General features: G+C 47.1%; 1 protein-coding gene across 2 annotated transcripts in view; it reads right to left on the reverse strand.

The window, feature by feature from the left end:
* The window catches only part of IGF2BP1 (insulin like growth factor 2 mRNA binding protein 1), a 47,747-nt gene extending 33,119 nt beyond the window's left edge, over window positions 1-14,628 (reverse strand). The window contains exons 1-2 of one of the 2 annotated variants that reach the window (XM_019817742.3): window positions 14,131-14,628; window positions 12,829-12,889 (exon numbers count right to left, since the gene is read on the reverse strand). In XM_019817742.3, coding sequence (XP_019673301.1) covers window positions 12,829-12,889; window positions 14,131-14,305 — 236 coding nt within the window. In that variant the 5' untranslated portion in view covers window positions 14,306-14,628. The remainder of the gene's footprint in view (window positions 1-12,828; window positions 12,890-14,130) is intronic. The other variant, XM_003996719.5, reaches the window with a different exon arrangement.
* Window positions 14,629-24,944: the final 10,316 nt, after the last annotated feature.

Here is a 24,944-nt window from a genome sequence, read left to right on the forward strand (position 1 = left end):
GTGGGCTGGGCTGGGCTGGGCTGGGCTGGGGGCACGGAACGAAGGGGCCTTCCGGGCCTGGAGAATAAAAGACCCTCTTCCCGGGGCGTCCCAGGAGCCTCCTCTGAAAAGTTACAATCGAAGAGTCATACCCCCCATGCAGCGTAGGGCATTCGTCTGGGGGTGAGAAGGACCTCCTTTGTCTGCCCTCTTGGGGTGTCATCAATTCATGATAATCTTATTAATAACTCACATTTGCACGGTACTTGAGAGTTTACAAAGTCCTTTACACTCGCACCTCCTAGGAACCCAGAACAGCGACAAGAGGTTGACTTGAGCCTCAGAACCACCACAGAAGACTTTTATTTCCATTCTGCAGCTCAAAAACACAGGCCCAGAGAGGTTAGGTGACTAACTCAAGGTGACGCTAGCCAGCGAGTGTCGCTGTACGTGAAGCCTGCCTCCTGCTTGTCAGACAAGGGCAGGTACCTGGGTTCTTGCCTCAAAACATACGTAAGCTATGAATTATGGTTCTGTAGGCTTGTCACAAAGGTCAACTCTTTGTCCCTTCCTGCTAGGAGGAGGGGGGTGGGTGGGAGGAGAAGCGTCTCAATCCCTGCCCTTCCCCCCAGCCTCCTATTTTCTCCCAGTTGAACCCAAACAAAGGTGGGGGAGGGATAGGCCACCGGCTCCTGGGCTGGTGCCTACCAGAACGCCACAGGATGGAGGCCCTTGTAACTCAAAATTGTAACTCAAAATACCGACACAGCTTATTTCGTGGGGTTTCACGGAGGCATTAAGGTTGGGCATGTCTTCATTTGCTAACCTTATGCTCTTCCCCCCCAAAAAAGCTCAAAGTAAGATTCAATTTCTTTTAATATTTATTTATTTATTTATTTATTTATTGGGGGGAGGGGCAGAAAGAGAGGGAGAGAGAGAATCCCAAGCAGGCTCGCACGCTGTCTGGGCTCTATACAGCACAGAGCCTGACACAGGGCTTGATCCCACAACCCCAGGATCGTGACCTGAGCCTAAATCAAGGGTCGGACACCACCGACCGAGCTACCCAGGCGCCCCAAGATTCAATTTCTTTGAAGCGCTAGGGTGCCTGGGTGGCTCAGTCGGTTCAGCATCCAACCTCGGCTCAGGTCATGATCTCACGGATCCGTGGGTTTGGGCCTGAGTCGGGCTCTGTGCTGAGAACCCAGAGCCTGGAGCCTGCTTCGGATTGTGTCTCCCTCCCTTTCTGGCCCTCCCCCACCCAGGCTGGCGCGCGCTCTCGCGCTCTCTCTCTCTCAAAAAGAAACATTAAAAAAATTCTATTAATAAATAAATAAATTCCTTTGAACTGTTAAAAGATCACCTGTTCCCACGTTCTTAGAAAGCTCAGCCTTAGAGGCAGAAAGGCTTGGGTGTGAATCCCAGTGCTACTCCCTATTCAAGGTACTGACTGGGTATCGACCGGCTAAGTTACTTGAACCACTCAGAGCTTCAGCCTCCTTCTGGAGAATGAAGATACCTGCACAGGGTTCTGAGGAGAATTCAGCGAAGTGACGTCGGTTAAATGTGAACAGATACTCCATAAATGCTCCCTATGATTGTCGAAGGAATTCACCTTTTGACCCGAGTCGCCTCGAACAGAACTCTGGCGCAAAGAAGATGCTCAGAGAAGGAAAGAAACAGGGGTATGTGCCCCACCCTGCCTGAGGCCTCCTCACTGCAATGCTACCTACCCCTCTCTCCTAGATGAACGGTCTTCCCATCAGCATCTATCTCCCTGTCAATCCATAATGCTCTCCTTAATCCGCTCCTATTTTGTCTGCCGATCCTCCGAAACACAGCTTAGCTCGCTCAAAGCCTCCCTCCTCTATTTTAGTCCCTGAGGTGGTGTGCCTCCCATTTTAATACGTGGTCTCTTGGCCTCTGCTGTCCCACAGCTTTTCCTGGATCGGAAGCGAAAATGCTGGAGGGCAGAGATTTCATCTTGTACCTCTTTTGTGCAGCACCTTCTCAACCCTCGTTTCTCTCCCCCACCCTGAAAAAGACCCAATAGCACTAAATAAAAACCCAATAATTAGTATTTAATGCAGTGCGGGGGCGGGGGGGGGGGGGGAAGCAGGGCAAAGACTCCCGTTTTATATAGGATGAAGAGGCGACCACCATGTAGGAAAAAGCAAAACTGGCAACAGTTGAAATCCCCCAGAGAGGGGCGGGGGGGGGGTGGTTTCTGTTTACTGGGTACAGTTTCAGTCCTGCAAGATGAAGAGTTGTGGAGACGATGGCTGCACAACACTGCGAATGCTCTTAATGGCACTGAACTGCACACTTAAAAACGGTTACGATGCTCGAGTGCCTTGGTGGCTCAGTTGGTTAAGCATCTGACTTCAGCTCAAGTCACCATCTCGTTGTTCATGGGTTCGAGTCCCACATCGGGCTCTGTGCCGACAGCTCACAGCCTGGAGCCTGCTTCAGAATCTGTGTCTCCCTCTTTCTCTGCCCCTTCCCTGCTCATGCTCTCTCCAAAAGAAATAAACGTTAAAAAAAATTTTTTTTTAAATAATGCTTACGATGCTAAATTTCATGTTACGTATGCTTCACCACATAAAATTATTCTTTAAAAATATTTGATTGACAAATTATTTATTTTTTTTAACGTTTATTTATTTTTGAGACAGAGAGAGACAGAGCATGAACAGGGGAGGGGCGGAGAGAGAGGGACACACAGAATCTGAAACAGGCTGCAGGTTCTGAGCAGTCAGCACAGAGCCCGACGTGGGGCTCGAACTCACAGACCGTGAGATCATGACCTGAGCCAAAGTCGGACGCTTAACCGACCAAGCCACCCAGGCGCCCCTGACTTAAATTATTTTAAAATAATTATCTAAGAGGCGCCTGGCTGGCTCAGTCAGTGGACCATGGGACTCTTGATCTCCAGGTCATGAGTTCAAGCCCCACTGTGGGCCTAGAGCCCACTTAGAATTAAGTAAATAAAAGGTTAAAAATAAAAAGCCAAATTAAAATATCTAAATTTCTAGGGGCGCCTGGGTGGCACAGTCGGTTAAGCGTCCGACTTCAGCCAGGTCACGATCTCGCGGTCCGTGAGTTCGAGCCCCGCGTCAGGCTCTGGGCTGATGGCTCAGAGCCTGGAGCCTGTTTCCGACTCTGTGTCTCCCTCTCTCTCTGCCCCTCCCCCGTTCATGCTCTGTCTCTCTCTGTCCCAAAAATAAACGTTGAAAAAAAAAATTTTTTAATTACAAATATTTCAGAGGTACCAAACTTCACCACAAAATGCAAGCAAGCTATCCCACCAGTCCGTACCATCTTGTTAAGATTTTCTTATCCCGCATTTGGTTGTAACCACGTATCTTTAAAATCTTTCCATTCCCCTGCAGAAAATGGCTAATGCCAGAGCACCCCCCACACACACGCCCAGGCTAAAGTTGCTGACCATGGGATGTTCTGAAGAGACCAAAGGAGCCTGGGCCTAGACAGGCATGGCTCTTCCTCCAGTTAGAAGTTTAAATTTAGTGTGTCGCCTGGGCGGCTCAGTCAATTAAGCGTCCAACTTCGGCTCACGTCGTGATCTCACAGTTCGTGGGTTCGAGCCCCGCGTCGGGCTCTGTGCCGACAGCTGAGCCTGGAGCCTGTTTCGGATTCTGTGTCTCCCTCTCTCTCTCTCTACCCCTCCCCTGTTCACGCTCTGTCTCTGTCTCATGAATTAATAAACATTAAAAAAAATTTTTTTAAGAAGTTTCAATTCAGCAAACTATTCATTCAAGATAGCCCAGCGAGGGGCAAGGGTAGGAAACTGAAAGATTATCTCATGAAGACCTAGGATGTTTGGGAAGATCATTTTATTCCACTGGCTGCCTGCCCCCAGCTTACTCTGGACAGGTCTCACTCTACCCTGTTCTAAAAAGCCAGCAGCAGAGCACCTGGGTGGCTGAGTCGGTTGAGCTCAGGTCATGATCTCACAGTCCGTGAGTTCGAGCCCCGCGTCGGGCTCTGTGCTGACAGCTCGGAGCCTGGAGCCTGCTTCGGATTCTGTGTCTCCCTCTCTCTCTCTCTGCCCCTCCCCTGCTCATGCTCTGTCTCTCTCTGTCTCAGAAATAAGTAAAAACATTTAAAAAAAAATTAAAAATAAATAAAAAAGCCAGCAGCAGCGGCAGCCGCTTTGGTTCAAAATGGTAATGACCACATTCAGGAAAACCCTCCCGATAAAAAAGCTAGTCAGCTAGCTAGATTTTTTCCCTTCTTTTACGTTCGGTAAAAAGTTGCTGGTGTGGGGGACGCTCCACCAAAGAACTCAAAGAAAATACTCTTCTGAACCCTGCTGCCTTCCTTCCCAAGCCAACATCCTCTGTCTAGTCCTTGCTCAGAACATACTGGCTGCAGCCACCAACAGCCTGGTCTGCAGAGGATCATCTTTACTCTTTAATTTAGGGTTCTGTCTCCAAATCCTGCCAAAGCAAATGCTCTATTACAGACGGACTTCTCCCAAGCAACTTAGAGACCTGGAGGAGGAAGTAGAATAAATATTTCTAGCTCTGAACACACATCCTCAACAAGTTTACTCCACCCGACAGCCCCCAGCCCAGTTCCTGTCTCCCCTCATTTTCTCCTCTTCATCTTCAGAGCACCTCATGGGAAGCTGAGGAGCCCCAAGCAATCCCAGACGCCACTCCAGTAAAGAGGCAACACATATCATTCCACGTCAACTAATTGTAAAAACCCTTTATAGTAACTGATTAAAGTCACAAGCCTGTTAAATGGCCAAAACCCACATCCGGATTGGAAGCCCTTCCTCTCCCCAGCCCGCTAAGAGAAGGTTCAATCCTCAGTCCCTACACTGCGATTTCGAAAGGGGCAATAGGTCTGCGCGAGCACGTGTTTGTGCACCCTTTGAACAGGGAGCACCAGAGAGAGGAAGTGGATGTTGGGGGGGGGGGGAGTGCTCCCTTTCCAGTCCAGGGGGCCAGGGAAAGCGAGGCCATTGGAGCTTTGCCGTCTACAAGGGCCCAGGACGGGGAACAGTGTATGCAGTCACTTCCTGGGCATCCAGGGATCCCCAACTCCCGAAAGGCTGTTTTGTTAGCTTACAGAGAGAGAGAGAGAGAGAGAGAGGAGCGTTGAGGCAAACATGCCCATCTCCCACCAGGTGGGGGAAGCTGCTTTCATTTCTTCCTTCCTCAGACGCTCAAGGACTCCCACTGTCCCCTTCCCATCCTGAATTCTTGTCACACTTACCTCATCGGCAGCACGAAGGTGGTTCCTCACTCACCAGTATCCCTACATCACATGCCCCTTTGACGGTAGCCCTCAAGTGTGAAATTTCACCTGGCCCGGGCTCATGGCATCAACAACAATAGAATCTGCGGCCCCCTCCCCTAAGGAATAACCAGTAGCAGCAATCTCCACCATGCTCGCACCTTCTCTTCGAGCCTTTTGTCTGACGGGATGGGTAAGTCCACATCCCAGGGGGTCTGGGGGGATTGCCCTGGTAAGCCTCAGCTCCCTCTCCCAAAAGGGGGCTTTTCCTTTCAACATGCAGGTTATCAGAGCTCCCTACACACAAACCCCCTGCCACATGCCTACCCCTCGTTGTCCCACGCAAACTACAGGCCACATTCACGTAAGCACGCTTAAACACCCGACCTACTGCCTTAAGAGTATATGCCCCAAGCTGCCAGTCCAGAGACAGAAGGCAGAGAGGTCCCTACCTAAAGCAAATAACAACAGCAATAATAATAGTTAATGTGTAGTAACACCGGTTTACAGTTACAGAAACTGAGGCTTAAGAAGATTAACTTCTGCGGTTTCATAGTCATCGCCTGACTCCAAAGCTCTTGTTTTTTAAACACCGGGCTCTCCTGGGAGACCTTTCCTCCACAGTCCAATAGAGGGTGGAGGGAGGGACCCAGGGTAGGTCACGAGACCCTGACCTAATAGAGCTTCCTCTCTCCTTGAGCCTCAGGAGCTCACGGTGATTCCTGTCCACCAGGTTCCTGTTGCCAAAGAACTCAGACCCCACAAACAACCTTTACACGAAACAATTTTTTCCCTGAATTCTGATTTCTCCTCTGAAAGAGTCTAACTACATCCAATCAACGAAACTATCCAATCAAATTTCACGCAGACTTAACATTTTCCATCGCGAGTGGCCAAAACATCTGGATGAAGGACTAGCTTTTCAACTGAAACTAACGCTACAGGAATAAAAAAAACGGAAGTTTTCCTTAACCCTCTTCTACAGAAATACTGAGAGGGCGGACTAGAATCCAGGGAACAGACATGGTGTGGGAAACGGGGCCCCTCCTGTCTCCTCTCAAAGAGACAGTTCTCCATTCCCTTCCTCTACGCTAGGAGCGAAATTCACACCCATCCATCCTGACAGGTCCCTCAGGTGCCTCGAGCCACCTAAATGCCACTTGTCTAATAAGCAGACTTGTCCTTAGGGGCTTTGAAAATATCTGGACATACCAGTCCAAAATTCTTCGCATCATCGCGCTGTTTGCTCTTTCACTCAAAAGCAGTTTACTGATGGCTCGCCATGCTCTGTGCTCTCTGCCATACAACTGGGAGACTGGACTTGTGCGACAGGACTCCGGACCCTGGAGGACTGGACTTCGGCGATGCGACTCCATTTCTGGCCCTGTCTGTTCCTTTCAGTTACACTTCAGTGTCTTGCAATCAGGTTCTCTCCGACTATGATGAGCTGCAGACCTACTTTTCCCCTGTGATTTACCCGTAATCAACATACATTTGATTTCGGTGACCCGTCTTTAGGATGAAAACTTGTTTGAACCTGCTGTGCCTTCCATTCCTTGACTGTGTATTGCAAACCTACTAGCTGCGAACACAAGGCCTTACAAAGCTGGCTCTGCTTGTTCAGTATCAGGATGACCCCTCCCACTCACTAAAAAAGCACGGAGGCCCCTTTGGACAAAACCTGAGGGGACATCCAAGGTTTTCTATCGGAATGGAGTTAGCCAACTGGAGACTGAGTATCTTCCTGCTGGCCGTGCCTTCCTTCCAAGGGTATGGTATGTTAGCACAGACGCTCCCCCGAAAGATGTCTTCCTAGCCAAATCAAACTTTTTATCAGTTAACCAAAAAAGGCTGCACTCTCTCCAGTGCATGTTTTCTGAGACCCTTCCTTGCTTTTGTTTTGACAGGCGTTTTAAAAGGTGTGGGCGAGGAGAGGAAATGTGCCCCGCACAGGTGGAAATGGCGCGCAAATTTTACGTTCACATGAAGTCAAACCCCGGGCTGAGACCCTGAGAAAACTCTTCAAGGGCCAGTCAGTGGCCCACTGGAGGACCTGTCGTCCACCTTTTATCCCGGGCAACAAAACCCGTCCTAGAAGCCCGGGTGACTACCATTACTCCCTTTTGTGGTTGTTTCCCACAGCCTTTGGAACGTGGAGCCAGTCCATTTTCTAAAGATTCCTGGACCCTGTTGACTCTTCCAGTCTTACGCCCCATTGCCAAAGGGCCTCAGCTACTGGGAGAGGGCCACAACCACCACATGCACCTCCATTTTCTCTCCACCTCCCTCGCCCTCCCTCCCCAGCCCTCTTCGCTCCTCCTTGGCCTTTTGCTTCTGCCTTGGAGTGGAAAGGTCTAGGGACAGCCCGGGGCGCTGGAAAGGGCTGCGCCCAGAGCCAGGGACCGCTCCACGTGGGCGCGGCTGGGGATCCGGGGGCTCTCAGGTCCAAGGCGAGGCTGTCTGGCCGCGCGCCGCGGCCGGGGGTCTCGGGCAGGGAAGCCCTCCTGGGAGCCCCCCCCCCCATCCCCGGGCCTGCGGGCGCGCCGGCGGCCCCCCTCCCCCCCCCCCAGGAACGGAGCGGGCGGAGATTGCGGGCGGGGAAGGCGTGGGGCAGCGGGGCCGGCGCGGGCCCTCCAGGAAGCGCAGCCGGCGCCGCCGCGACTTTCTCGGCTTTTTTGCAAAAAGGGGAAGGGCAGGCGGGCAACCCCGCCGGCAGAAAGCGCCTTGCCCTTCGCCCCGATCTCCCACCCGTCTTCGAAAGCGCCCGCCTGCGACCCCCTCTGTCCCGTGGGGCGCTGTGCGCCTCCGGCCGCCTCTCTTTAAAAAGGGAAGCGGGGACTCCACCCCAACCCCCATCTCTCTTTCTCTTTTTTTCCCCCGTCTGGAATTTCCAACCCGGGACTAACTCGTCTGATTTCTCCAGTCTCCCCTGCTGCTGCTGCCTTTTTTTTTTTTTTTCCCCCCTTCCCCTCCTCTCCCCTCTCCTTCAACACTCCCATCCCAAATTCTAAGCTGCACTTTCTGGAAGGCATCGGCCACGTTTTAGGAATCTTTATAGGGGGCGGACAGAGAGCGAGACTGGATTCAAATCCTAACAGCTGGCAAAATGTCTGTTCTTCAAACGCCTCTGGTTCACACTTTCATTCTAATGACAACATTGCCACCCAAGAGATAGAACCACCCCCCACCCAAATCTCACACAGCATTTGCTGGTCTCCCCACCCCCCCCCTTTTTACTCAACTAAACCAGATCTGAAATTGTTAAAAATATTTTATAATTGTATCCTCCCTAGCCTATCTCAGTGGTAATCTTTGTCAGTTGGCTGCTACACGTTAAAGTATAGAATAAACTCTTAAAAAACAAGCCTTAAAACTACCCAAACACATGACATAGATTCAAATGATGTATATTAAGGTAATTTGAAAAGATTAGAAGCTCAGAACCTTTGAATCAAGATTTTTCCAACTGCTAATGTCATGTATTTCATCTCTGAAACATAATTACAAGAATGTTTTGCTCTTTTTCCACCAAAAGCTATGCCATTAAAATTGTACATTTGGAAGAGTTGACTATACTTGGAATAAATTAGCGATGTGAATTACAACTCTAACCCTCCTTTCCTCCAAAGTTCTCCATCGGGGAAAGCACTGAAGTAAAATTTCATCTTTTGACTTTGGGTCAGAAAAGAAAAGACTCTAGCAACCCACAACTCTTCCAATGGACGGTCAAACACCACTGTCCTTAGGAAAGGATCTTGAAATGCTGTGCCCTAAATGGCAACAAGTGAAGGGTTTCTCTGGCAGCGAAGAAAACATAACTCACGAATTTGTAAGGTTTACATGCTAGGTGGAAATTAAGTGAGAGTGAATTGATTTCCACCTTCCCTCTCCAAAGAGTGCAGAAAAATCTAAGAATCAACCATTTTTAAATTTATATCAAGGCCAAAAAAAAAAAAAAAAAAAAAAGCCCTAACCACATACTCACAAGAAAACCTTTTACTAAAAGTGTGAAACTTACTGGTTTAATACAGGTCAGATGTATCTTTCAACTGCAACCACTAAAGTAAAAGTGCCTGAAAATCCTCCCACTCCTGTATTTTTTACTCCTTTGTTGTTTTTTTAAAGACATTCCCTTGCTTCTTAAACCCCTTATAATTCATTTTCAGCCCCTGAGAACCATGTTTATTAAAGACAAATCCATTTCTGAAGGCAAAATCTTTTTGCTTGTTTTGAAAACATTTAGTGATCCAAGGACTTCAGAGCAAATCACTGAAAATTAAAAATAATATTTTTGCCACTTACAGGACATCCCCTTCGCACGGATTTCCAAAGCTGCTAACTTTGGGAAGTTCAACTGTAAAATCAGAATAAAGTGGAAGCCCTTTTGGAGGGTTCCCACGCTTCCGTGGCTCTGACACCCAATTTCTGTTTGGGCATTTTTTTTTTTTAGTAAGAGTTGGAAAATTAAAGGGAAAGGGGTTAGCCCGCCTCATTTTAAGTCAGCTTAGAGAAAAGAACCACCATTAACCTGCCTAGGAAAATCAATCTTTTAAGTTGAGCACATTTCATGCAGAAAGGCAGTGCCCCTCTTGCATTTTTCTCTTAACAGCCAACACCTTTTATTTTTATGACAGCAGTTGACAGTAGGTATGCTGTCTTTACCTCACATTCCTCCAGAAAAAGGCACACACAGTGGCAAATGAAATAAAAGTTTAATTCCCTTAAAAGAGCAAGTCGTTTCCCAAGGTAAACAGGTCTAAAATGGGACCCCCCCCCCTTACCTTAAGGACTCTTATGTCTCTCAAAATAAAACACATATATGAACCCTTTCCACAACTGTTTTAAAAATGCTCTTGGCTTTTCTCCGCTGTCCTAATATTTGACAGTGAATATACACAAATTCTCAGCAAAAAGCCAAAACTGTTAGCCAGAATTCCAACACTAAGAAGGGGTTTGGAAAGATGGAAGAAATCGAATGTCACCCGATTCAAAATTAAAATTAAACATGTTTTCAGTTTAAACACATAGTGCCCGGTCTCTTGGGTTCTTAAAAAGGTACAAATTATATTCAAATAGATACAAACTTAGAACAAAATAGATGCATACTTCAGAGTCAGGGATGCTAAGGTAACTGCTGTAACCTTCTATCACTTGTCTGATCCCCCCCCCCCAAAAAAAAACCAAGCAAACAAACAAAAAACAGGAACACATAGGATTTAGACTTTCTTGAATCTCTCAGAAATGTGTCAAGTCATATCTCATTTGGAACTGAGTGCACCAAAAATAGTTACTTCTATTTCTTTCAACAGTGAAAAGAAACACATATACACAAAATACACATGCACAGTTGTTCATCTTGCTTCAAATATTAGTTATAGTTAATTCACTAGTTCCTGTTTTATACATCCATGGGATTGAAAAGGCCAGTCCCAGACCAACTGAAGAACTGGTTTTCAGACAGACTAACTAAAAACACATACCACAAAATGCTTCCTTCAAAGAACTCAAAATGATAGAGCAAAACGGACTTCATGCAAACAAACTCTTTTTTTAAATCCTAAAACTTCAAAAATTGATTCATTTTAGAAAAATGAAGGGCTTTCTCACCACCCCGCAAACACACACACACACACACACACACACACACACACACACACACAAACTGACTCAGTGTTTGAGCTCAAAAAATTATTTCAGGGAAGGGAAGAACACACAAAAGATGGAATTTAATATGGATGGGGAAAGGAAGATTTTGTACCCACTCTTCTCACAAACCCCACCCCTTCCCAACTCAAAAGGGCCCTAAGTAATGCATTTTGGAGGGAACAAGAAGGAGCCTAAAAATGGCTTGAAAGCAAAACAGATGGCTTAGGGGGTAAGATCCATAAATACAGAGCACCATGGAAATTAAAGTATAAATGTTTTGGGTCCCATTTCATCACGTTTTGCTATTTCTCTTGCCTTCGATGCATTCTCTTTACAATTTAAACCATCCTGAAGCGCCAAAGGGAAAAAAAAAATCCTACAGATTTCAGAATTCCAGTTATTCTGCATCTCTCTCATCAACATGTTTCAAACGCTCAGCTTTCAGTTCAATTAGCCACAATCTTCTCAATAAATCTACTGGTGTCAGTATACTCCTCTCATTCCCATCTCCAGGAAATGTTTCAAAATAATAAATAAGCCTTTTTTTTTTTGCCCCCCCCCCCACCGTCCTTCCGATTTTATTGCCTCTTTACTCCTAACTCTAATTGCCTTTCCAATAAGAGTATTGGAAGCACTGTGAGGTTAAATCACAGACTCTATAAACATAGTTACAAGCCATATTGATCACCTATAGATACAATAGCTCCAAGTTACTTAAAATATCTCAAAGCAAAAACCACGGAACAGATTTTTATCTGACTTAAACTTTGCAGTTAAACTTCACAGGCTCAAAAACAAAACAAAACAACAAAACAAAAAACCAAAGCCACCCACCTACACCTTTCCACCCAGGAAAAAGGCCAGGGATCACTCAGTGCAGCAAGTTTCCAGTGAAATGAGGGGGAGAACACACCTAGGGAGGGGAGAGGGTAACACAGGGCTCAAAAAGTTCCTGGGAGCTGCCACAGGAGGGAAAACTGCACTGTCAACATGTTTAAAGTCAGATTTCAGAGAGCCGACTCTGTTCTTACAATTTCCCAGCCAGAGTTCAATGAAAAGATCTGGAACCCCCCCCCCATGAATCAGATTTGGGGGGAACATGATAGAGGTACCCCACTTTTTGCTTCAGTGAGAACAGAAAGGTACTGGGACACAGACACACACACACTCTCTCTCTTTCTCTCTCTCTCCACTATTCATCCAGGGAGTTCTAGACCCTCCAAAGAGCCCCAGCTCACAGCCTGAACACAAAGCTCTCACCCCAGATGGTCCCCTTGTAACAATGGACTGAAGGGGGGGGAGGGGGGGCTCGGAAAGGATAACACACACAGCCAAAGCATATTCTTTGCAAAATCCAGTTGGGAGGGGAGGATGTGTGATGTGAGGGACTAAGAGTAGGGGTCTGAGAAAAAAAAGGTCCTTGCCTGTTGCAGAAATACATATAAAGCACAAGCAATTCTTTGGGGCACAGGAACTCCAAATCCACTTCCCCTAGGGAACTGAAGGGGACCCCCCCCCCAATCCACTTAAGAATTATGCTAAGGGATGGGTGGAGAAAAAAGAGAAAATGAGGCCTGCTAGAAGTTGCAGCAATGCCCAGGAGATCCAACTCTTCAAAGATTTTTAGCTTCCCCATAAAAATGGCCCCATACACCTTGAATAAACTCCACAAGGCTTCTCCCCTCTTGATTTTTTTCCCTTTTACTTCTCCAAATACCATCTCTCCCAGCCCACCCCAAACCCGGCTTATTTTTTTACAAGCTGTAAACCACCCATTACAAGATCTTAGCCAATCTTCCCTCCCTGCCCCCAACATCCGGAGTTGGGGGTGGGAAGGCCAGTAATGGGTTTCTTCCACTGGAGACACTATGGACCCCTTAACACAGCCTCTAAGCGCCCCCAGGTTGCCTCCCTTCTCAAAGAGCCCTTTCCTACCTTTGTTTTTTGGGGACCGAGTGTTCAATCTCTAGGCGTTTTCCTTGCAATTCGACTTTCCCTAAAGATTAAAAAAAAAAAAAAAAAAGACCATATAAGAGCTGGAACAGGAGTGTGGGGTGGGAAAGAGACGGAGAAAGAGGGGCACTCAGGAGTTCCTGGGATTTGAGATCTGCCTAGGAATCCAGGCAGTGGGTTCCGCGGCCGGGACGCGAAACGGCCGCTCTGGGAATGGTGGAATCTATAAATTCGTTATTGTGTTTTGTTAATTTTCGTTTCGTTCTGTTCTCCCACCGAGGCTGGCTGGGCAGTGGCTCGCTCTGGGAGCCGGATCCGGGAAAGGGGCGACGAGGGCGTTCGTGTGGGCGGGCTGCCTGCTCGACTCCCAGATGTGGGGAGCAGGGGCCGGGAGAGAAAGGGCCCCCCGATGCTCCCAAAGTGTGTGGCGGGGGAGGGGTGCAGAATGAAACTTTAGTTTCCCGTCCTGCCGCGGAGAGGGGCTCCGGGCGGCGGGGCGCTCACCTGTCGGGGCCGGTGGTGGGCAGAGGCCCTGGGGGAGCGGTGCGGGGCCCCGCGGGGAGGGTCCCCGGCGGCCGCGACGCGCGCCTCTCGGCCCAGCCTGGGCGTCTCGGGAAGCAGCATGGCGACCCGGCGCCGCCGCCGCCGCGCCACCCCGCTCACGCCCCACTTTCAAATCAAAATGGCTCAAGCCCAGGCCCTGGGCGGGAGGCGGGACCCCCTCGTCTCAGGTCCTGCCCGAAGGCTGCAGTCCCCACCGGGCTCCCGGGAGATCGGAGACGAAGCGGGGACCCCTTCCCCGCCTGGAAAGGCCTAGGGCGGAGGAACGGGAGCAGGGGGTGTTCGCACAGGGGGCCGAGGGGGGTGGGGTGGGGTGGGGGGCGGCCAGCCTCGGATAGGGAGGGGCGGACGTGAAAATAATGCCCGGACCGGGGCCGCCAGAGTGGGGACCCCCCCCAACACACACACACACACACACACACACACACAGCCAATGGGGCCCCCCGCCCCGTCGGTGGGGGGCAGGGGCGGCCTTACTAAAGCCTCCAGCTTCTGCTCTGGGGCTGGGAGGAAGGGGTGAGGAGGTCCGGGATATTTCCGCGCGAGGGGCGAGTCGGGGGGATGCAGGGGGCGTCGAAGGAGGTGGGCGGAGGGTGGGTGCCCAGGCCAAGCCCCGCAGGCCGGAGGGACAGAGGAGTTGGCGGGCCAGGAGAGGAGAGGGGCAGGTCTCCGTTGTTCGGGGATTTCGTTGTGGTTTTTCCGGGGAGGTGGGCGCACTCTTACCGGAGAAAGTTTCGATGGCCTTCATCGCCCAGTGCTCGTCGGGGCAGTCCACGAAGGCATAGCCGGACTTGACCAAGAACTGGCCGCTGTAGGAGATCTTGTGCTCCGCAAACACTTTCTCCAAGTCCGCGGGGGTCACGCTCTCGTTGAGGTTGCCGATGTACAGCTTGTTCATGGTGGCGGTCTCGGGGCGGGACGCGGTCCCTGGCAAGGCCGAGCGGGCGGGCGCGGGCGGCGAGCCTCCTAGGCCGAGAGGCGGGAGGCCGGCGGCAGCAGCCGCAAACTTTCTTCGCACCCCACCCCTGAAGTTGTCCGGAGCCCGCGGCGGCGAGGGCGGCCTGAGGGCGCGCAGAGGTCGCGGGAGAGTTCGGCGAGGCCCGGGAGAAGTGCCCGCGGCGCGCTGGGAGGCGGACGACTCGGCGCTGCTCCTTCCCTTCTGTCCGAAACCCCTCCGAGCGGGCTGGTGTGTCACGTTTCTCCGCGGCCGCCCTGGCGCCGCCTCTAAATAAAATCGACTTGAAAAAAAATGGAGCGGAAAAAAAAAAAAAAAAAAAAAAAAAAGGCGAAGCCACGTGGTGAAAGCCCCCACCCACCCTGCTCGGGAAGACCCCCGACGCCTCTGGGCCCATCGGCCCTTCAGCCCGGCCCTGCCCACCAATCCCTAGCCTGGGGTGCGGGGGGAGGGGGCTCTCAACTCACCCCCGGGGGGAAAACAGGGCGGCGGGGGCCGCGTTCCCGAGGCTCGGCTTGCCCCCTCCCCCTTGGCAAGAATCTGGCCCCTAGGGAGGCGCCCCGCCCCCACCCATCCCCCTACCCCGGCCCCGGCTGGGGGAGGGTGGTCGGGCCCTGAATCTCCCACCTCTTTATGGGTAAAATGTACGGTTATTTTTTTATTCGTGTGCAGGCTGGGGGGAGAGTTTGCCCACCCTACCCCGGTTAACTGCTAGCGACTGACAGGCGGGGAACGGCCGAGATAGACAAAGAGAAGCCGAGGACTCTGGGGTCTTCAGGCGGGGGTCGCGCGAGCCGGCGATTTTAAAAAGAAAGGCGCTTTTCCCCTAGATTTTTACGTGAGGGGTCTCGGCCTTCCCGGCCCCAGCCCTGGGAGACTCCCCCGCCTGCGGGGATCCGGGACCGAGGGACCCTGCGAGCGCGGGACCGGGAAGCCGAGACCGCGGGGGACCGCGGCTGGGAACGAGGGAGCCGCGAGAAATCATGTTTCGGGATTCCCACGGGGGAAGGGTGGCTCGCACCCGGGGTTCGGCTGCTGAACGAGGCCGTCTCAAGGTCCTGGGGGAACGCGCGGCTCCGGCCCAAGCTGACCCCAGGAGAGGGAGGGGTGGAGAGGAGGAAGAGGAGTGGTAGCGTGAGCAGACCCGAGCGAACCGAAGGGGGAGGTCTCAGGGAGGGAGTGACCGGGTGGAGATCCGAACGCTCCCCTTCTCCCTCCCTGACGCGGGGGCAGACAGGTGGAGTCCCCTCCGCCCGCCCCACCCAGGCCGGCGACCGCAGCTTTCCCAGCGCCGGCTTAGGGGCTCGGAACTTTGTTTGGGGTGCAGCGGTGGGATCCGGGCGGGAAGGCGGGAGAGGGGCCGGGGGCGGGGGGCCGAGCGCGAAGCCCCGCCCACGTCCCCAGGTCAGACCCGCGGGGGGAGGGGGTAATTTCCGCTCGGCGCTGGGGGAAGCGAGGGGCGGGAGCTTGGAGGAGGGGGCGGTGGCCCCTCCCCCGCCCGTTCCTGGGGAGGGGGAAGCGGATCCGCCCTGGTCCCTTTCCTCGCCTTTGACCAACTCGCTCCGGATCCTCCGGCCCCGGGAGCCCGAGGGACGGACCCGACTGGGCTAGGGGCGACACGTGGGCGGTCGCACCCCGTCTCGGCGGTGGGGGAGGGGGCAGTTCGCCGCGCGTTTCGGAGTCCCGGATAGGCGGCGGAGAGCGGGACGCGCGGTCCACGCGCAACCGGGATCCCGGGCCGAGTGGCGGGCGAGGGCAACGAGTTTCCAGCGGAGGGGGCTGGGACGGCGCCGGGGGGTGGGGGGGCGGGTGGCGGAGAGCGCGGCCGGGGGACCTCGGAGCCCCCCAGGCCCGAGGGTCGGGAAAAGAAAGGGGGAGGGACTGGACCCCCGGTAACGCCAGACTCTCCCTGCACTGGGCGGAAGCTCGGGTTTTGCTGCGGGTTCTGCGGGAGGGAGAAACAATTCTGTCGGGGGCACGCGTGCTGCGAGGGCAGGTGAGGAAGGGGGTCACTCTCCCTTTCCCCGTCCCCGACCCCATTGTCTCAGTCGCCTGCGGCCCGGGCCGGCTCCGCAACACGTGTTGGCTGCACTGATATGAATGCCTTGGATTTTTTTTTTTTCCTTGTTATTATTTTTTGTTTGCAGAGTCGGTGAGCTGACTCCCCGACTTGGGCACACCGCTCTTCTGTCAGACGATTTTATACCGTTCAAAAAGTCGGGAGTTAAAAGACCACACGCCGCACCTTTGTCCCCCTCCCGGTTTTCCCCGCGCGCTGCAAAGAAATGGGGCTTGGGCGTGGGGGGAGGGCTTCCAACTCGGTTTTCTCCATCACCACCTTCAAAACCCACTCTCCAAATCCGCGTTTTGTTCTAGCCAGCCACGTGTTTGTCGGATTTGGGGGGTTGTGACGGGTTGTTGGTTTTTTGTTTTTTTTTTTTTTCCCCCCTCTGCTTGGGGCAACAGAAATTAAAATACTATGAGCTGTTAGTTGCTGAGTAGAAAAAGAATGTTGTTTTCTACGCAGGAAGGTGGGCGACATCTGTATCCTACCCCCCTCCCACCTCTTCCGACCCTCGCCCCCCACCCCCCGCCCTTCCTCGCAGATTCTGACTCTTAATATTTAGTCAGCTCTTGACCATAATTTTCACACAAACCCACGAGCTGGAAGCGGTGTCTGCCACGTAGTAGGCATTCAATAAACATTTAAAAAATGAAAGACCAGCTAATGCAAACTGCAGAGCAAAGAGAATAAAGAGGAAAATTGAGAGTCCAGGAAAAAAAAAAAAAAAAAAATCTTGCCAGAATGTGTGTCTGTTGCCCGGGGACTTTTCTTGGTGATGTGTGTGGACTTTTGAAAGGGCTAAAAGATGGTCTCAGAAAGGCTGTTGTGTTCTTGGCCTCTTCCTAAATAGGAGCCCCAATCTGCTGAAATCTTTTCTGTTACATTGGGGAATAAGGCAGAGGGTCCTAGACAGGGCATTGCAGTTCCCAGAAACTTTAAGTACTGTTTCCTCCATTTAATTTAAATCTCTAAGAATTAATAGAAGCACCTCTCAGGGTTTCTCCCTGGGGAACATAACCCACTACTCTATCTCTTTAGTCCTAAAACAAAAGCAAGTTACACCCCACAAAAATTTCCATCCAGACCTCTAAACTCCTGTAAAATGCAGCTCACCTTGTCCTACCCTAGATTCCAAGGAAAACAAAAATTATGAACGTAATCATTGAATTCAGTTCACTTGTAGGGGTTTTTTTTTCCCCCATTTAAAAAATACAATGGAAGTCTAAATGTGAGTTGAAATTAGTTTCTTTTCAACGTTTTAAAATGACAGTAGAGGAGAAGATACAAATTTGTGAAAATAAAAATTGACCCAACTATTGCTAAATTGAAACTGATGAGTTCTTTTAAAAATCAGACGTCTGGGTGAATTCTAATCCTCCCCCCCGCCCCTGCCCCCACCAAGGGATTCTGTGTATAGTCAGAGGCTGCAAGAACACAAGAGAGAGGAGACAGCCTGGGTGAGATGCAGACCTTTTTAGCCCCCAAATCAGTTTTGCCTCAGTGATCTGGCTATTTTAGGCTGGGGTTGGGGGTACTGAATGATGCTGATTGGTGCTTCGTGTCCCCTCTGAGTGAGCCCAGCACTAAAATTAACCTGAGAGAAGGGTTCTTTCTTGTCAAGACTCACATTCCTAGGATAGGAACAGGAATGGGCCAACTTGGAATGCCATAATTTATCATTCTCCCTTTCTTTCCTTCTTGCTTTCTTTTGTTCTTAGAGACAACTAATAAACATTGTATTTGTCTTTCATATTTTTTCCTACACAGCTTTTTTGGGGAAGGCTTAATCTTCAGTGGAGAATTAAATTTAGTTTGTGAGAGTTAAAAATATAGCTGCGGGGGGGGGGGTGGAATATATATATGTGGCTGCAGGATAAATTATTTCTTTAATAACACTATTCTGATTATTTTATTCCACTTATTTATTATTGTTGTTAGACTTTTTTGTTGTTGTTGTTCTTTGTTCCCTCCCTCTTTTCCTCTTCATTTTTCCTGAAGAAGCATTTGGTCTACTTGTAAGGTTCAATTCTCTGAATCCAGAAACACTGAAACTTGACTCCATTTTAAAGATGGGATTCTGATCCATTTTCCTTCAGTGTGAACATACAAATTCAGAGAGAGAAAAACATTGAGGACAATAAAACAACTTTTTTTAAAAAGTGGATTTCCTTTTTTTTTTTTTTTTTTTTGAAGTAAGAAAATCAACAATTCCATGGTCATACAATATGAATTTTATTTTTAAATGTATCTTCCCCGTATTTGTCCATTGTTAATAGGTTTAGATTTTCTCATCCTATGTGTATATCTTCATTTTTCATTTGCTATTTTACCAGAAATATTTCCCCAAGCTGCCTCAAAGTTTTCATAACTATCATTTTTTTTGCCAACATGTAACATTCAGTCCACTAGATGTAAGTTAATCATTAATCATTATTTTTAGGTTTATAAGTTACATCAATTTCTTTTTTCTTTTTTCTTTTTTTTTTTTTTTTACTTTTGTAAGAAGTAGTGAATAGATATTTGGGGGCATATAACTTTTTCCTCTTTTAAATGAGCTCACTTGAATAAATCCCCAGAATATATACTGCATTTTTAATCTTACATTTATCAATGACTTTCTTTTTAAAAGTTCAGCATATTTTACAAAAGAGAGGACACAAAACCTGGAAAGCAGTTAGGAAGGAAATATGTTAAACTAGAACTTTTCTGTATTTTATTTTCAAATGAATCCTAATCAATTTTGAAATAGAATTACGGTTTCTATGAAATACAGAAAAAGAAAAAAAAATCACATTTATTGACACATGGCTACTTAGACTAAACAGTTTTTGGAGGAATTCGGTTTTTTGCTTAGTTTTTATTTATTTTTGCTGCTGTTTGCTTGTTTTTGTCCTTGTTAATTGCCTTGGGATATTTTGTTTCTTCCTACAACTTGAAGTCTTGGTGTGGTTCTTTTAAATGCCTATAAACTTTGAAAAAGTGTAAATTAATCCCCATTTAAAAGCACATGAAGCATTTTCTCCTGTCAAATAAGTAAGGATAATTATGTGTTTAAGATAACTCCTAAAATGTAAGGGAGTTGTAAGCAGAAAAGGAAAATTTCCTCCTTCAAATTATTATAGAGAAGTATTGTATGTTTAAGACCTTAAAGAGAAATGTGTTTATTCCAGAGATAGAAGAGACTCAAAGAGAAAAGAGAACTTTTAAGAACAATCATTTGTTTTCCTATGGGTCACGTAGCCTATGTTTTGGCTCAGGTTTGCAATGTAGAAAGCTTTAGATAAGGAAAGGAATCGTTTATTTTATTAACTTGTTAAAAATGGATGTTTCCAGAGTCAGTTTGTGAGTAAATTAAACTATACCACACTAGCCCCTATTGACACATGTACAAAAAATGGTCAATAGCATTCATCACACTACACTAACACTGCCTTTTGCATTTTTTTTTTTACTCTAAAATCATTTGGTTAAAAGATAATGAACAATTTTGTTTAGTCCCTATCAAGAAAAGACAAGGAAATGTTATTTTCCACAAATTACAAAAAGCAACAAAAGATTATTGGAAATATTATTCAAAGTGGAAGTAATAAGAAGAAAACTTGGTACTTGAAATCCACATGTCTTCGAAGTATGTAAATGATTTTAATTCAAAATGCATCAGTTACAACATCAAACTGCACAGAGTTAATTCGATTTTAGCTACATAACGTCTAAGCTTTTTAAGACTAAAAGAATTTTTCTATCTAGAAAGCAAATTCTTTTTGTTTGCCTATTTAAAATTTTATTCCTGATGATAAGATTAATTGCTTTTACTCTTGTCTCTAGTTAGGATTTTCTTTTTCTTTTTTTTTTTTTTCCAGAAATATTTTCTCAAATATTTCAAAGTGCTTAAGAGGGGATCCTGCTATGGTTTTTTTTTATATTTATGTTTAAAAATTTTATGCATATACTATTTCACTAAAATCTCATCACCAAAATACTCCTTAAAAGCACTTCATCTGTCTTTGTAACACAAAGCAGTTTTATAAAGAAAAGGGACCCAGACTAATAGAATATTATTTTGGTTGTTTGATTAAACTGAGATATAAGTCTAAAACTGATTTCTGATTTTCATGGGTTAACAATCTAGAAAGAGTCTGGGTCCACTCACCTCTCCAGAAAACACTCCCAAATTTTTAAGAGTTACTATTAACACAACTTAACTTCCCTTCTTAAAAAAAAATAACCTGAAAAGTACTTGGTTAGGCATTTATATGGTAAATTCTTGAATAAAAGGTTTATGATTGTCCTTTCATTTCTAAAATGTGTTTACAAATTGTGTAGGAAACAAACATGAATGTTATTTCTAAATTGCTTTGAAATGAGGTTCATGAAGTCCTTCCCCATCTTCCTCTTCCTCCCCGCCCCCCCCCCCCCCCCGCCCCTCCCCTTTCTCCCCCCCCTTTTTGTTCCTCCATTTTTTCCTCCTACTCCCGACACTGTCCATTCCTTTCCTCCTCCCCCTTTCCCTGTACCTTCTTTTTAATTTTTCTTTTTTCTTTGTTACTTCTCTTCCCCTTTTTATTATTCTCCAGCTCCTCTGCCCCCAAGCCATTTCTTTCCTCTTTTTAATCAATATACCTATCCCAACCTTCTATACTTTTCTTCGCTCTTTCCCCTTTTCCTTCTTCCTGTCCCTCTACCACTAACCTGCTGTCATTCAAACTGTTACTTCTGGTGAAGTGAAAGGCTATAGAGATGCTTGGATTAGCTCATACACCAAAAAGACACCCGGAAAAGCTTGTTACATTTTTGAGGTGAGCATCTTTGTGATTCAGACCACAGAGCTCTGGGTTCTGGCAGCATTTTTTGTCTGAAAGTTCACTGGACACTTTTACTTCTTTGTATCATTTTTCTGTCTTATGTTGCTTGTCAATGATTTTGTTATTAGCATTTTATGTATCAAATCCTGAGGGCAAAGCCTGTATATCACCCAAGGAGTCCCACACAATGCTGACAGGTGTCCAAAAATATATATTAAATAAGTATCTTTTGATGCTCTCCACGAAGACATGGTCAGTGCAATCAAATAAAATGCTGTGTTGTCTGTAAGGGCTTTTTCTTTTTGTCTTTTCCCTTCTTTTCTTTTCTTTTCTTTCTTCTTTCTTTCTTTTTTTTTTTTAATTTTTGTATATACAATACTCTGCAATGATCAGATTGAATACAGGTAGATGAAACCATTCAAAAGGCTGATTGGTCTACATCAAGAACAGCAACCAAGGGGTATCTCTCGGCTGGTCACTCCCTAGTCTTGTACCCACGACTGTCCTGTGCCACATGTCTCCCTCCAGATGAGCATCACCTTCCCGTTCTGTCTGGTAAGTAGCCTTGGAGTTCTTCTCAACTCAAAGCTTTAGGCGGTTAATGTCAACCGACAGAATTAGTTGGCACAGCCCTCAGCCATCCTTGTCTCCCTGGGTGCCATCCGACCAGATGACAACTCAAGGAATGGTCCGCATGCACCTCCTGCTGACAGATCTCTCAAGATCTTCTTTCTAGGAAGGTACCTAGCACCCCATCAACCATCTGAACATTTATTATTTTGTATGTCATCCAGAGCGCAAGTGTCACCCCCAGACAGCCTTCCATCTCAGTGATTCCCAGGATGTCTGATTTACAGCCACCTGCCATAATACACGTTGACTGAAGACCCACCTATCAACAAAGCTATGAACACTCAAGAAGAAGGCAAACCAATTTTTTATCACAGGCTGAATTAAAATCAAATGTAAGCAGGTTGTGAGAATAGCAAAGTGCTTTGTTTTGTTTTTAATGTATAATACTCATTACTAGCAAGAATATAGTGAAATAAAACATTCCACGTGGCTGTGTGGGACAACAATTTTAAGGCAACAAAAACCCTGCCATTTCATATTGTTTGACTTAGAAGTTGCACTTTTTAAAAGTTTATTTATTTTGAGAGAGAGAGAGAATGTGCATGCACATGTGAGCTGGGGAAGGTCAGAGAGAGGGAGAGAGAGAATCCTAAGCAGGCTCCATGCCTGATGTGGGCTTGAACCCGCAGACTGAGATCACAGAGCCTGATGTGGGGCTTGAACCCACAAACTGAGATCATGACCTGAGCCAAAACCAAAAGTTGGACGCCCGACCGACTGAGCCACCCAGGCGCCCTGAGAAGTTGCACTTTCGAGAAATTTTTCTACCAAAAAGCCAGTACGTGAAACATTTTATTCATCCTTAAAAAACAGTGAGATTCTGATCCCAGCTATCACATAGATGAACCTTGAAAACATTATGCTAAGTAAAATAAGCCAGGCAAAAAGGACAAATATATTATTCTACTTCTAGGAGATACCTAAAATAGTACAGTTCATAGAGGCAGAAAGTAGGATTGTGGTTACCAGGGGTTAGGGGGAGTTAATGTTGAATGGATACAGAGTTTCAACTTGAGAGGTTGAAAAAGGTTTTGAGATGGATACTGTGATAGTTGCATAACAATGTAAATGTACTTAATGCTACTGAATTTTACACTTAAAAATGGCTAATCAGGGGGACGTGGGTGGCTCCCACGGTTAAGCATCTGACTCTTGATGTTGGCTGGGGTCAAGATCTCACAGTTCATGGGATTGAGCCCTGTGTGGGGCTCTGTGCTCAGCACGGATCCGCTTGGGATTCTCTCTCTCTCTCTCTCTCTCTCTCTCTCTCTCTCTCCCTCTCAAAATAAATAAATAAACATTTAAACTTGGCTAAAGTTATAAATTTTGTTATGTATATTTTACTATGACTTTTAAAGGCAAAAAATTTTAGCCTTTTCAAAACTAAAAAAAAAACAAAAACCCTGAACAAATATGTTATTTACCACTGTCAAGGGGAAAAAAAAAAAAAAAAAACAAACTGTTAGCAATATAAATGCTTACAAATAGGGAGATCTTCAAACAACTTCCAACATAGCCAGATGGTAAAATATTATGCAGCCATTAAAAATCGTGTCCAAAAGGGGTTTAGAAAACTTGGGTGAAGGTTATTTTAAAAAATGCGTATCACACAATTTAGCATCTGTTCTCATATAGTCTGTCTGATTGGAACCACCTTAACAACAATGATGAAAGCTACGTGAACATAAAAGACGAGAAATCACCTTACGGAAACTCTCGCACGTGGCTACACAGAGATGTGCACCAGAATATTCACAGCAGCATTGTTTATAATAATAAAACCTAGAAATCCTACAAATGTGCATCTACAGGAGAATGGATAAGCAAAACAGTATAGTTAAACAATGGAATACTGGGGCCAATAACAGTGAAGGAGCTTCTGCAACAGGCGTGAACTTCCCAATTCTGACCAACCAACAAACAAAAACCTGGAGACTGATGAATATGCACAGTATGGCTCCATTTATAGAAGTTCAAAAATATGCAAAACTAACAACGTGTTATTTAGGGATGCGTCCAGAAGAGGTTAAACTCTAAAGAAAAGAAAGAGACCTGCGATCACCAGGCAGCTTTTAAACCACCCTGGAGCCCTCTCCCAAGCCTTGGACCAAATGGAAACAATAAAGGTTTTTGCAGTGAAAAAAGAAAAAAAAAAAAGGAAGGAAGGAAGGAAAGGGAGAGAGAGAAAGCTAGAAAGCAAGAAAAGAAAGAGAAAAGAAAGGAAAGAAAGAAAGAAACCAAAATCCATTGAAATAATAAAAAGTCTGGAAGCCCGTGTCAATAGTAAGTCTCTGGTTTTGAGATAAGTGGATTTCTTTCTATTCCTGTCTTTGTTTCTCTCTCCCTCTCTCTTTCTCTCTCCCTGTTTCTCTCTCTCGACTCTGCTATATTTTTCAAGATTTCTAGGCTATTATATTTTTATAACAAACTTAAAAAAAAAAGGCAAATGGATGTTCAAGTGAATCACCCCAAAATACCTTTACAAACCAAACGGGATAGTTTGGGTTCATCCGCTGTTTCCAGGTTTGATGCAGCCAGAAATTCTCCTTCCATTAGTAACCAAGGTTGAGGGTTAACTGCATCTCACCCTGATCAATCACGGATGTGGCTTGACTTTAGCTAAAGGTCTGATTAATTATACATGCATTCCTAATAAACTGAGATGATACAAGCACCCCAATTCACACCTGCCCGGTCCGTCCCAGTTCTTACAGACACATCGCTCCTTTTAACTCCCGGGCATGAATATTTTTGTTTTCGTGTGCATTCACCGGACGCCTCGAAGGATGAAGCCCAATTCTTCCGCATCGGTCTGGGAGTTTCTCGTCGTGAGATCATATCTTTCGACGCACTGGAAACCTCAGGGCAGGATCCATGTTGTTTCCTTTGTCTAAGCGAGTGGTTTCCATTATTTTCACCAACTAAGATCTCCTTTATTAGTTTTCCATGAGCCCGATGCTTTTGAAAAATGTTGCCTATCAACAAATTCCATTGATCAGGTAGTAATAGATTGTTCTCGTACTGAGCGGCTGAGCAGAACTTCTACACACGTGGCGAGAAGTTACACTCTTCCCACCAAAAG

This window comes from Felis catus, chromosome E1 (genome assembly GCF_018350175.1).
Source record: "Felis catus isolate Fca126 chromosome E1, F.catus_Fca126_mat1.0, whole genome shotgun sequence".
Taxonomy (NCBI): domain Eukaryota; kingdom Metazoa; phylum Chordata; class Mammalia; order Carnivora; family Felidae; genus Felis; species Felis catus.